At 37.3% G+C, this 14087-nt stretch overlaps 2 protein-coding genes across 2 annotated transcripts; both read left to right on the top strand.

Annotated features, from left to right (window-relative positions):
• The first annotated feature begins 2820 nt into the window (after positions 1-2820).
• LOC112029281 (uncharacterized) lies at positions 2821-4828 on the top strand. The gene is made up of 2 exons (XM_024061967.2): positions 2821-3592; positions 4435-4828. The coding sequence occupies exons 1-2, from the start codon at positions 3182-3184 to the stop codon at positions 4588-4590; spliced, it is 567 nt and encodes a 188-aa protein (XP_023917735.1). The 5' UTR covers positions 2821-3181; the 3' UTR covers positions 4591-4828.
• An 8053-nt stretch (positions 4829-12881) lies between these two features.
• LOC112029310 (uncharacterized) lies at positions 12882-13844 on the top strand. The gene has a single exon (XM_024061998.1). It carries the CDS (start codon positions 12882-12884, stop codon positions 13842-13844), a length of 963 nt encoding a protein of 320 aa, XP_023917766.1.
• The last annotated feature ends 243 nt before the right edge of the window (positions 13845-14087 follow it).

Below are 14087 nucleotides of genomic sequence, written 5' to 3'. Positions count from 1 at the left end.
AAAAAAAAAAAAAAAAAAAGCAAATATACGAAGTTTTACAATTTTCTTCTGAGTTTTCATTTTTTAAAATCATTACAATATAGTTTATTATCAATTGTCATTATTTATTGTTAATGTTGGTAAGTGTGGCCATTTTATTTTATTAAGTTTGTATAACATTTTTAATTTTTATGAAGTTGTCATTATTTTTATAAAAAACTAGCTGCGAATCCACGCATTGCGCGTGATAATTATTTTTATGGTGGTTTTATTATTATTTTTTTTTACAATTTAAACTAATCTAATAATGAGTAATGTATTTCGTAATTATATTTTTATTTATTATAGGAAAAATCATAAATGTAATATAGGAACAATCCAAAACACCAAAAAAACGTAAACTAAAAAAAATTAATAAAACTTAACAATGATTAATTGAACCAATATTAGGATAAAATTTTGTTTTTGATAATCTATTAAGGTTATTTTCTTTGTAGAAATTATAATTTCGGCCGCCCAAAACATATTATCAAATAAACAATTATTAGCTGTGGGCCAGAAAATTGGGTAGCCTTGGCCCACTCCAAGCCAGGCCCAAATGGCCCACGCCGAGGATGCATAATGGGTCCGAGGATGACCCTGTCCTCAGGAGTCCGAGACCTCGGAAGAACACTAGGACCACCCTACCAAATGACTCCTGGAATATCCGAGGAGGAGAGGACCCAGTACCACGCGTTGGCAACAGAAGTACAAAGAAGGGGCAAGCCCTGGGCGAACTGTCACCTCGGCATTGAATACGCTCACCTAACCCTTCTGGCCGCATTAATGGGGATGTAACCCCTTGACAGAATAACATCGATCAGGGTGAACTACTGGAGCATGGATATGGCCTTTGATGGGACAGACGGTCAGGAGGGAGACCAATAGATGATCAACAGGAGGAGGAAGAGAGGAATATATAAGAAATGTGAACAAAATGTAAAGGGGGGAAAAAGGGAAAGGGGAAGAAAAAACCTCCTCGGCCGTGGGCTGAGGAGCATCTCCCAGTTGTAAACTGTTCTTAGTATCTTTCAATAAAAGGAAAGGAGTTTATGCTTCATGCACGCCGGCGAGCGCCTAAACCTTTGATCCACTCTCTACAAATTCATTGTTTTGGGTTCGTTGGGCCTTTAACCCATATCCTTTAGACTTGGGCAACAAAAATAGACCCTACAATTGGCGCCGTCTATGGGAGGATTAGTGCGCTAGCCGGCGCAACAGGCGATCCTTCTAAGTAATCGTTCTACGGAGGATTGGTGGTGATGCAAAAAAAAAAAAAAAAAAAAAAAAAGAAAAGAAGAAGAGCTACCAAACAAACGTTGCAGAAAGATAAAAGTTCAAAGCAGAAGATCCAACAGAAACAAAAAAGAAAAAACTGCGCATTACTTTATTAAACAAAAAGTTACAATGTACAATCGGAGGCTCAGGCAGGCGTGTTTTAAAACTATTCCTACAAGCTAGTTTTACAATCAGAGGCCCAGGTGGACCTGTCCTAAAACTAGCTAGAGGGAAGTGTCAACCCGTACTCTTATTGGCATCAAGAGAATGGGAGAACTTGACAATAAGATGGGGGAAGGGGGCTGAGGCTGGCTCGCTTCAAGGCCATCAACAACTCCTTTCTCGGTGCGGCGGAGCTTGAACAAAGCGAGGAGCAGATGCAGGGGCACCGGGACGCCCTCCCCCGTGATGTTCCTTGATTCTCTCCAATCCTCATGAGCGTTGGCCGTTGGAGATTGCAACACTCGGGCACCAGCCATGACATGAGTTCGCGCGTCTCCTCCGTCGGGGGTGCGCTCCGAGGAGAGACATTAGTACTTCAGCGACATCCCTCCTGGCCACCGCGTACGGCACTGTCAATGTTACGCCTAGACTCTGCCGCGCCGGAAGCCCAGTGGGGCTGCGGTTACAATGGCTCTTGGCACGGATGTCCTCACACCCGCCAAAGCCGACCCATATCTGCTAACTCCGGTCACAACTCTGGCGGGGTTATTAAAGGGTGCTAAAAAAAAAAAAAAAAAAGGTAAAAGCTCCTATTTCACTTAATTATTATAAGTTAGATCTGAGTAAGAATTAATTATTACAGGTTAGACATGACTAAAATTTGATTGACTTGACAATAAAATTATAATAAATTATCCCGTTGGTTTTTTTTTTTTTTTGGTGGTACAATTGGATGGTTAATTGGTAATTTACTCGTTTATAAATCATATAATTTTTTTTTTTTTTTTTTGAGAAGGTTATAAATCATATAATTAGAAAACGGAGTCTATTGTCTACAATTAATTGAAGGTACTGATAGTTATACCAATGTTAGTCTCATAATTTTTTTTCTTATTTTGCCTTGTTTAATTTATCATACATAGCAGGTATAAAATGATCCTACGGGATCAAGGTATCCCAAAAAATATCAATTAAACTTTACCAAGAGTGAGTCATACACCCATACAAGTAGAGATTATTCATTATTTTGCACAAATCATTCTAGGCCGGAGATTATTCAATTTTTAACACGTACACAAACTTACCTGTCCATTTCACCATGTTCCTGAAACTATAATATATAACCACCATCATAATTCAATCTTCTTCTTCTTCTTTATTTATTTATTATTTATTATTATTATTATTTTTAAGTTCTATCACAAACTTATTGGTTGGCACTTGACAAAGAATTTTTCTCTTAATCAATTCTCTCTCTCTCTCTCTCTTTTTTTTTTTTTTTAATGAAAACAAGGAGTATTATAATGACAAGGACCCATTTGTTAGGTACCATAGCAAGAATTGGCGGTGCAGGCCCTTCAGAGTAGGGGTCCATTTGTGCTGGCTTAGCAGAAGCAAAACTATTGGAGACATATATGCTTCCCTAATATTAATAATCACTCTCTTCCAACCACAAGAACCCATTATTTTTGAAGGAACAACAAAATATATCAAATCTTTCACTAGCAAAGACTCACCCTTTTATATTATCCATGACCATAGGCAGTTACACATGGTTCACTCATTTAATTTATCTTTCCCACTTCCTAATCAACATTATTTTAATGGGTCTTCCTTGTGCTTATGATTCCAAACACTTCATCTTCAACACATTATATATTTTGTACCTTCAACTTATTGAACAAAACAACCCAATTCCAATACTGCCTAAGAAGCGTCATCAATGGCTTCCCATGAGAAGCAAAAGAAAGGTTTCATGTCCATTTATAAGTCCACCATCGGAAATCATATAAAGCCGATGACACCACCACCAGCTGGGGTGGTAGATAAGAAATCCATTCAACGAAGTTGGTTTTCAAGGAAATCGAAAACGTGCAACAAGGAAATTGAGCAAGGTGGACAGAGAGTCATAGAGGGAGGAGTTGGAGGTGTGGGACAAATAGTAGTTGATGCAAGGAAATCAGTTTCCCATGTTGAAACCAATTTGGCATCAGTGGCAACATTTCTTCAAGTCAAGGTCTTGGTCTCTGACATGCCTGAATTCATGCAAGTGCATGCCTTTCGTTGTGCAAGGCGTACTCACGATAGCTTGGAGAAGTTCAGCTCTAAACACATGGCTTTTAACATGAAGAAGGTATGTATGTTTCAAAGATTTTATCTTCACAAACATTTTTTTTGACAGAAGTGATAGAATCTTCACAAATATTTAATTACATAATGTTCTTAACATATAGTCCATACTCATGCTATAGAACTAACATAAAGCAGAAATTTGCTTGCTATTGAAGGAAAAAAAAAAAAAGGGATTGTTACTTTAAGCATAATATACCAATTAAATAAGCTATAAAATTTGATGGGCTTTATTAACAGTGACCTATAATAAGTGTCAGCGATGCCAAGGCCGAAAGGGTGTCTTGTGATCAATTATTTTCTTGGAGTCTCTTTTTGGAACTTCCCTTTTGTGGATGATTCACATTTGCCTGTGTGATTTCCCTCTCTCATTCTGTATTCTTTTTTTGGCTTGGCTATGGAAATCAAAAAGCTAGAACATGGAATATGGATCTCTCTCTTTAGGTGGGCCCCACTATCAACAGTACTCTTCAGAAGATCTCATGACAGAGTCAAACTGAGACTTTTTTAAAATTCTGGGTCATTTAATCTAGACTAGAGTCTAGACACTAAACCACATGATCTAGCTTATAGCTAGGTTGTCCAGATTATTAGATACTGGACTGGATCGAGGATCCAACAACCCATGTGTAATAATTCAGCTAATCATGTACTAGTAGTAGTGTAATATTCTAAATTGTCTTATTTATTTATTTATTTTATAGGCTAAATTGTCTTCTTAATCTATGTGCACACATGCTATTTATATGCCACAATAGTGGGATTTATGATAATACTAATAAGATTTATCTTTGGAAAATAAACAAGACTTAACAGAAGTAACAACTTGTCTTAATGCTCACACAGGAATTCGATAAAGTGTATGGGCCGGCCTGGCATTGCATCGTGGGCTCAAGTTTCGGCTCGTTTGTGACCCACTCAACAGGCTGTTTCCTTTATTTTTCAATGGATAAACTCTACATTTTGTTATTTAAAACGAAGATCCAGAAAGCTTTGGATTAAGGTTAATAGGATTATAGGTTTGTTTGATCGATCACTAATGCCAGTATGATACTTTTTAGAAGCTATTATTGTTTTGTGTTTGATACTTAAATTTGATCCTTTATTGTATTTAGAAGTCTGAACATGGAGATGTATTGTAATATGCTGTAACATATCTTACTAGTTTGGGTCCTTATCACGTTAAGCGTGTAAGTGAGATTTTTCAAGTTGAGGTTGTATGCTAATCATCAAGTCTTAATTTTTTTTTCTCTCCCCTTCAACCCAGGTAGTGATTAGAACTCAGAATAGAAGATTAGAAGTTTAGAACGCATTAAATATTAGTATATTTCAGTCACTTTTCCCTCCATTCTCCTTTTCTCCCCAGATAATTCAATCTCTCTCTTTTACTATCAAAAATGAGATTTTAGTAAAAATGAGCTCAATTAATTAACCAAGAGATTACACAGTTTTATATACTAGCTAATATGAGTAAGTAACATAATAAACTACACTAACCAACTAACAGATTCTCTAACTAACTCTTACACAATTAACAGATTATTTACAACTAAGCTAAGCTACTAGTTATTTAGTAACAACCATAAGTAAAACTACAATAGTTTTTCTCCTTCTTCTAGTTTGCAATTCATCTTGTGCTCTGTTCCTTTGGCTGGACACTTCTCATTCTGGCTATCACTCTGATACTCCCCCTCAAGTTGAACTGTAAGTGTATGTATGTTCACCATTCCCATTTTAGAAAGAAGATTAGAGAATTGATTGAAGTTTGGTGCCTTTGTTAGCAAATCTGCCAGTTGACATTAAGTTTTCACATTATCAACTTGATAACTCTTGCTAGAACTTTATCCCTGACCACATGATAGTCAATTTCTATATGTTTGGTTCTCTCATGAAACATAGGGTTTGAACCAATATGTAAAGTAGATTGACTGTCACAAAATAACAATGCTTCTCTTTTGTGGTCTATTCCAAATTCATTAAGACGATACAAGATCTAGACTATTTCACATGTAACTACAGTCATGGACCTATATTTCGCCTTTGCTAAAGACTTGGAAACTATTGATTGCTTCTTGGACTTCCAAGAAACTAGTGAATCCCTAATAAAAATGCTATAACATGTCACAGATCTTCTAGTATTTGGGCATGAAGCCTAATCAGAATTTTCAAAGCCATTGATGTGTAGTTTTGAACTAGATGAGAAAAAGTCCCTTGCCTAGTTCATTCTTCAAGTACTACAAAATCCTATGCACTGCATCAAAATGAGGCTTTCTTCCCCTTCATACTTGCTGAGTTTAAGGTTTTACTCCATAGGTGTCTATGCAAGTTTACAGCCAAGAAGACCAACATTATTCAAGACCTCTAAGGTGTACTTTCTCTGGCAAAGGGCAATTCCCTTGTCTAATCTAGCTACCTCCAACCCAAGAAAGAATTTAAGCCCACCCAAGTCTTTGAGCTTGAATATATGATCTAATAACACCTTAAACTAATTCACTTCTTCTTGATTGTTGCTGACTATTAGGACAAAATCCACATAGACCAAAAGGACCGTGAATGAATGATCTTGTTTCCTAGTGAAGAGTGAATAGTTTGCCTTTGATTGTGTGAGCCCCAGTTGAACTAGAGTAGTTGAAAACTTTGCAAACCATTGTCTAGAAGCCTATTTAAGGCCATACAGTGATTTGTTTAGCTTACACACTAGCCCCCTTGCTGTGAAAACTTGGTGGAAGAGCTATGTAAACCTCCTCTGATAAGTCACCATATAGAAATGCATTGTTGACATCAAGTTGGCTAAGAAACCAAGCTTTCACATCAACCACAACCAGCATTTGATAGAAACCATCTTGGCCACAAGTGGGAAAGTCTCGGTGTAATCTACCCCTTCCTTCTAAGTGAAGCCCTTAGCCACTATCTTGGCCTTGTACCTCTCCACTAAACCATCATACTTGTCCTTAACCCTATAAACCCATTTGCATCTAATGGGCTTCTTGTTGGGAATTAAGGTCCAGGTATTTTTAGCTTCCAAGATGAATTTGATGAATGGTTAACAAAATCTAGATTATGAGAATGAAAAATAGGAAAATTCTCATCAAGAAACATAGGTGGATTTCAAGAAGTAGAAGGCAAAGACAACTGAGAGGAAGAAGATGGAATATATGAATGAGTTTGGTAAGAAAAAATTGTTTCATGAAATATGACATCTCTAGAGAGGAAAATAGTACAAGATTGAAGATCAAACAAGTTGTAGTCTTTGACATTAAAGGGATAACCAATGAGAACACACTTTCTAGCCCTTGGAGAAAATTTTTGTCTGTTTTGAGCTATGGTAGAAGCAAAAACATAAGCAACCAAAGACCCTTAAATGATCATAGGTTCAACGTTTATGAAAAAGTAGTTCATAAGGAGTTTAATTATGTAAATGAGGAGATGACAACCTATTAATCAGATGGACAGCAGTAGGGATGCAATCACCCTAGAACTATAATGGAAGGTTTGATTGTAAATGTAAGGCTTTAGCTATGGAGAGTGTATGCTGGTGTTTTCTCTCAACAACAAAATTTTGTTAAGGGGTGTAAACACAATTGTTTTGGTGTATAATGCCATGAGAATTATAAAAATCAAGCATTTTAAATTCCATATCATTATCAGATCTAATTGATTTGATATTGATTCCAAATTGTGTTTTAACTATATCAAAGATTAGATTTGGGTAAGTAACAGAATAAACTATACTAACCAACAAACGGATTCTCTAACTTACTCTTACACGTGCTAATTAACAGATTATTTACAACTAAGCTAAGCTACTAGTCGTTTAGTAACAACCATAAATAAAATTATAGTCGTTTTTCTCCTTCTAGTTTGCAGTTCATCTTGTGCTATGTTCCTTCGGCTGGACACTTCTCATTCTTGCTATTACTCTGATATTTACCTTATTTAATATGATTTTTATTCAATAAGAAATTACCTAAGAAATGCCACGTCATTGTTATATTAAGTATTACATAGACCTTTTAAGGGATGTTGTTTATTTGCATTTCTTTCTTGGAACAACCTTTAAGATTTTTATGTATTATTATTCTAACAGGTTCAATTAACTTCAATTGTTTTTTATACTGCTTTTGTATACCATTTCTAAGGAGAAAAGGAAAAAAAGTACAAGGGGTGAGTTTTTTTTTTTTTTTTTAATAAATAAAGTGGTGGGGGGTTTTATTGCTTAAACATGTATTGCATTTTGATACATCAATGCTTGGACTCAATTTTTTTGGGGTAGTCAAGTTCGAAATAACTCATGCCAATAGAATACCTCTTGATTGCTACCAGAAGATTTTCCCCTATATAATAAAGTAATGTAATATGTGTGAAAAGTAGAAAAATAATGAGAAAAAGTATTATTTCTACAAAATAATTAGACTTTAAAGCATACAAAAAGAGTGATTAATATATTTGATAATGCTCAAGTAAGTGTATTCAATAGTAAATCTCCCTTACCAACAAATATATAAAGAGTTTTTCTCTCTCTAGTCTCTTTGCTGAGAAGTTAGAAAGTAGAATCTACATTATCTTCTTATGAATGATAATTTACTCCCTCTAATAACAAGGTTATTGGTAGGGCTTGTGGTCTTTTTTTCATCGGGGTGGGGAAACACTTTTGTCTTACACAGAAACTTTCTTTTTTCCAACCATCCTTTTCTTCCCAGCCAAGTGTGTTGTGTCTCCTACTTTTGAACCATGGAAGATGTCCTGAAAGATTGGAAGAAACTCTCCCTTACTACAATTGAAGATGTCAAGCTCAATCTGAAGAAATCAAAGCACCTTAATAGTCGGGAACATGTACTTGCAGCAAAATTTATGACAAGAAGAGCACTCAATGTTGAGGCAGTGGGCAGAACTTTTAAGCCACTTTGGAGGGCTCGAAAAGATTTCAAGATCAGAGAGGCTGGTGATCATATTCTCCTCTTTGTGTTCGAACTAGAGATTGATGCGAAATGAGTATTAGCAACAGAGCCATGGTCTTTTGATAAGCACGTGGTCATTTTCCAGCGTTATGATTTCTTGATTCCTGCTAAAAATTTAAGGTTCACAAATTTAACTTTTTGGGTCCAATTGCATGGATTGCCAATGAGCACGCTTGATCTTGATGTAGCAATGGAAATTGGAGAAACCATAGGTACTGTAATTCCATCTGAACACTCAAAAGAGATGATAGGAAGAGATTTCCTTTGAGTCAGAGCTGAGATAGACATCTCAAAGCTACTTTGTAGGGGGAGAAAAATTGCCATAAACGCTGATGAAATCCTTTGGGTCGCTTTTAAGTATGAAAAACTCTCAAACTTTTGCTATTGGTATGGTAGAGTCTCCCATGCAAACAAGGAATGCGAGATTTGGCTAGCCAGTAAAGGTAAGCTTACGCAAGAGCAGCAGGAGTATGGTGCTTGGCTTCGCGCTCTACCCCATAATCCTGTAAATATATCATTCACTATGGTCTCGGGCATAAGAGATGGTTTTGGCCAATCTCCACCAGTGAACTTAACCTCAACAAATCCCCAACCTCAACTTGAAATGATGGCAGTCCAAAATGCCGGTGACAATTCAATGTAGGCTGAAAACGTTATTGATGAAAGTGCTGCCATTTCAAAATCCGCAACCCCAGGGTCCTCAGCAATAATTGCTAATGTTGCGGACAATAATCACAAAGTTCCAAATTCCACAATCCCGAATTTCTCAACATTAAAGGTGCAACACGTAACTAATTACGTTACAAACTCTGAGGTAACACACTCAATTCCAGAGGTCCAAACTTCCCAAAATAGGGCCAAGGAATTTGAATCACAATTAAATGCTATAGATTCGACATTAAAGAAGTTTGATACCAGCAATATTTCCACCTCAGCAACTGATACCATTTCAATTACTACGGATCTTAATGGAGATATTTCCAGAAAAGAATCCTGATAGTTTGCAAGGCCAATCACACATGGATCATCAAGTCACACGTAAATGGAAAAAAATGGCACGTGACCCCAATCTTACTGAGTCTCATATGCAAGCCGTGTTTTTGGGGAAAAGAATTCAAGAAAGTGAGGAACCTGTGCCCACACAACCAACAAAAAAAAAAATTCAGGTCTCTACAGAGTATGGCCAGGAAGAATCAATGGTGGAGGCTGCGGTGTAGCCTTGCCATCACCAATGAGTTTTATATTTTGGAACTGTCGTAGGCTTGGGAACCTACGTACAGGGAAGGAGCTGGAAGTAGTGGTTCAAGCGAAAGATCCCTCTCGTGTTCTTAGCCGAAACTTAGGCGGATGAAGCAAGGCTAAAGGAAATCAAACGCAACTTGGATTTTGAAAATTTGTCCTTTGTAGAGAGAAATAACAGGGGAGGAGGTTTAACATTATACTAGAAAAATTCAATTGATTTGATAGTAGAGACCTTCTCCAAATACCACATTGATGCAATAATAAACAAAGGGAAGGAAGATGCTTGGACATTACCGACTTCTTTGGTGAGCCAATGACTCAGAAAAGGGCTGAATCATGGAGTATGCTTCACCAATTGAATAGCAGATTCAGCTTGCCATGGCTGTGTACAGGAGACTTCAACGAACTATTGCAAAGCTCCAAGAAATTAGGGGGCAACAATAGGAGCCAAAATCAAATGCAACTCTTTCGAGATGTAGTTGATGAATGCAGATTCGTTGATCTTGGATTTGTTGGACCATAATACACTTGGAAAAAACACTTTGCGGATGGAAACTCGATTTGGAAAAGGCTAGATCGTGGTTTTGCTAACAATGAATGGTTGCTGAATTTTGTAGGTACAAAAGTTCACCATCTTTCCTCGGACACATTTGACCATAAACCACTGTGGATTGTATAAGAGGGATTGGAGTTTTACTCTACAGCCAAACCATTTAGGTTCGAAGAGATGTGGCTGTCCGAGCTGGGGTGTGCTGAAATTGTAGAAGTTGTATGGTCCACAACACATAATGATGATCCATCTGTGGAGGTGATGAGAAAAATAGCAAAGTCTGAGATGGAATAGGGAGCCTTTTGGAAATGTAAGAAAGGAACTAGAGAAAAAGAGGGCAGCCTTGAAGAAAGCTGAGGAAGCAGCTATGAGAACTGGTGTGAATTTCGAAGTGCAAACTTTGAAACAAGAAATCAATGACCTGATGGACAAGGAAAATAGGATGTGGTTTCAATGGGCAAAGGTCTTGTGGGCTTCAAACAGAGACAAAAACTCAAAATTTTTTCGTAGTTATGCAAAACAGCGAAAATGGAAACATTCAATCCTAAAAATCCGAGACACATTAGGCCAATGGAGGACAAATCCAGATGAGGTGAATCAATGCTTGGTTGAATACTTTCAGGAGCTCTTTACCTCAATCAACAACCTGAACCCACATGAAGCAGTCAACTTTGTCAATCCCATCATTAGTGCAGACATGAGGTCCTAACTCTCAGCAACTTTCATAGCTGGTGAGTCCAAGCAGCACTAAAATAGATGGCCCCCCTAAAAGTCCTAGGTCCAGATGGTATGCCTCCTTTCTTTTACCAAAATTTTTGGAATTTAACTAGTAATAATGTAACCAATTAGTTCTTAAATTCCTTAATTTTGCCTCGTTACCTGAACAACTAAATCATACCTTCATAACCCTTATTCCAAAAAAGAAGAACCTTGAATGTGCATATGATTTTAGACCTATAAGCTTGTGTAATGTTTGTATAAAATTTTTCCTAAAATCCTAGCAAATAGATTAAAAACGATCCTACCAAAAATTATCATGAAACATCAAAGTGCTTTCACGAAAAGTCGCTTAATTTCTAATAATATTTTGGTAGCTTTTGAATCTCTCCATAGTATGCAGAAACACAAAGCAAAAGAGGATTTTATGGCTATAAAACTCAACATGAGTAAAGCTTATGATAGAGTTGAATGGCTATATCTCAAAGCAATGATGGTTAAAATGGGTTTTGATGAAAAATGGATTAAACTTATCATGTTATGTGTAACAACTGTTTCTTACTCAGTTCTTGTCAATAGGGAACCCAAAGGCATGATTCATCCAACCAAGGGCATTAGACAAGGCGATCCATTATCTCCTTTTCTCTTTGCTATGCACTGAAGGCTTGAATGGCCAAATTAATAATGCAGCAGCCAATGGGGACATTAAGGGTTATTCTCAATGTAAAAATAGCCCTAGCCTAACTCACCTCTTTTTTGTAGACGGTAGCTTATTGTTTTGCAGGGCTACTATACAGGAGTGCCAAAAAATCCTTGACATCTTGGATATCTATGCCAAATGTTCAGGCCAACAAATAAACAAAAGCAAAACTACAATCTTTTTCAGCAAGTGCACTATGGAAGAGATAAGAAATCATATCAAGATTGCTTTGGGGGTCCTAGATATTAAGCAATATGCACAATTTTGGGGCTGCCATCCCTTGTAGGAAAAAACAAGAAAGCCAGCTTTAACTACATCAAGGAGAGGGTATGGAAGAAAATCCAAGGGTGGAAATAGAAATTGTTGTCACAAGCAGGAAGGGAAATACTAATTAAAGTGGTAGTTCAAGCCATCCCAACATATACAATGAGCTGCTTCAAATTGCTAGTGGGTCTATGTACGGAGATTGAAAGCCTTATTAGAAAGTTTTGGTGGGGACAAAAGGGAGACCGACGAAAAATTCATTAGGTCAAATGGGAAACACTTTATAAACCTAAATCTATTAGTGGCATGGGGTTCAAAGATTTAGCCCTCTTCAATGACCCATTATTAGCCAAGCAAGCATGGAGATTGGTGCATCATAAAAATTCCTTGTTCTACCGTGTCTTCAAAGCAAAATTCTTTCCTCATTGTTCTATAATGGAGGCCTCGGATTTCACATCAGGTTCCTATGCTTGGAGTAGCATACTAAAGGGTCAAGATGTATTATTGAAAGGTGCAAGGTGGAGAGTGGGTCGTGGAGAATCTATTGGGGTTTGGAATGATGCTTAGCTGCTTTCCTTAGAATATCCAAGAGTGTTATCAGATCCAGTGACAAGCTTTGAGGATATGACAGTTAGTAACCTTATAGATCTGGTTTCAAAACAATGGGATGCAAAGTTGGTACAGGGATTATTTAGCTCTCAAGAGGTAGAATTGATAATTAGTATACCTTTGTGTTGCACCTACATTGAGGATAAGCTAATATGGCCATACACAATATGGGATACTTACATTGTGAAATCTGGTTATAGCTTCCTTGCAATGGAAGAAATAGACTAGACCACCAAAGCCAACCCGAGACAAGATGGAGGGATTTGGAAGCTCGTGGAGTCTATTTGTTCCAAATAAGGTGAAGAATTTCTTATGGCGAGCCTGCAAAGAAGCACTGCCAGTGAAAAGGAACTTGAGACAAAGAAAAATCATCGAAGAGGATACATGCGATCACTGCAAATCAAGTGCAAAAAGTGAACTCCATGCACTTTGGGAATGCTCAGCAATCGCAACGATTTGGGCTTCAGTCCCAGAGCTACGGCTTCACCTCGACAACAACTTCCAAACGGTTTCAAAACTCATCAAACTAATTCATGAAGAAGGAAAAGATGTCAATTTGCTTGCCATGATCCTTTGGATAGTGTGTTATCACTGGAACCAACTCAGAACCACCAATAAAGAGTACCCAGTCAACCAAGTCACCTTGAATGCCCCACAAGCACTCACCGAGTATCACCAAGCAAATCGGGTAATATTGTACCAATCCCTAGTCTACACTCATCCTCGGGTCAAATGGAGTCCCCCTCCTGCAGAAAACTTCAAGGTGAACTTTGACGACGCAACCTTTAAAGAGAGAAATAAGGCTGGCCTCGATGTTGTGATTCGGAACTCTCTGGGACAACCGATTGCTTCCTTATCTGAATTGGTGAATCTGCCATATTCCTTAGATATTGTTATAGCCATGGCAACAGCTAGAGCCATTTACTTTGCTCAAGAACTTGGCTTAACATCATTTATCCTTGAAGGTGATTTTGAAATTGTGATCAAGAGCCTTAGAAGTGACGACGACTATTTCTCTCCTTTTGGTCATATCCTTGCAGCGGCCAAAGATGCCATAGAAACTAGCTGTTGTATTTCATTTTCCCATGTTCGTAGACTTGGTAATTTCATTGCTCACAACCTAGCTAAACATGCAAGACATGTTAGAGGTTTTTTGGTTTGGATTGAGGATATTCCTCCACACCTTCAATTTGTATTTTCAGCCGATTACAGCTAGTTTTCTCTTAATGAAAGTTGTCGATGTTCTTTCTCAAAAAAATAGTAAATCTAAGCGAATAAATATATTTAGTAGCATTAGATGAAAATATCTGACTAATATATATATATATACACATACACAAGAGAGAGAGAGAGAGAGAGAGAGAGAGAGAGAGAGAGAGAGAGAGAGAGAGAGAGAGAGAGAGAGAGAGAGAGAGAGTTGGTTCTGGCAGAACTTTGAGACCTCTTAATGTTTTTGAAT

This window comes from Quercus suber, unplaced genomic scaffold (genome assembly GCF_002906115.3).
Source record: "Quercus suber isolate HL8 unplaced genomic scaffold, Cork oak 2.0 scaffold_867, whole genome shotgun sequence".
NCBI lineage: Eukaryota > Viridiplantae > Streptophyta > Magnoliopsida > Fagales > Fagaceae > Quercus > Quercus suber.
Note: the sequence above shows the minus strand (reverse complement) of the source record. Positions and strands in the feature narration are given on the sequence as shown.

Coding starts and splice junctions, on each gene's coding strand:
- LOC112029281 (XM_024061967.2), top strand. CDS start 3,182: ATGGCTTCCCATGAGAAGCAAAAGAAAGGTTTCATGTCCATTTATAAG. Junction 3,593..4,434: donor TGGCTTTTAACATGAAGAAG/GTATGTATGTTT, acceptor ATGCTCACACAG/GAATTCGATAAAGTGTATGG.
- LOC112029310 (XM_024061998.1), top strand. CDS start 12,882: ATGGAGGGATTTGGAAGCTCGTGGAGTCTATTTGTTCCAAATAAGGTG.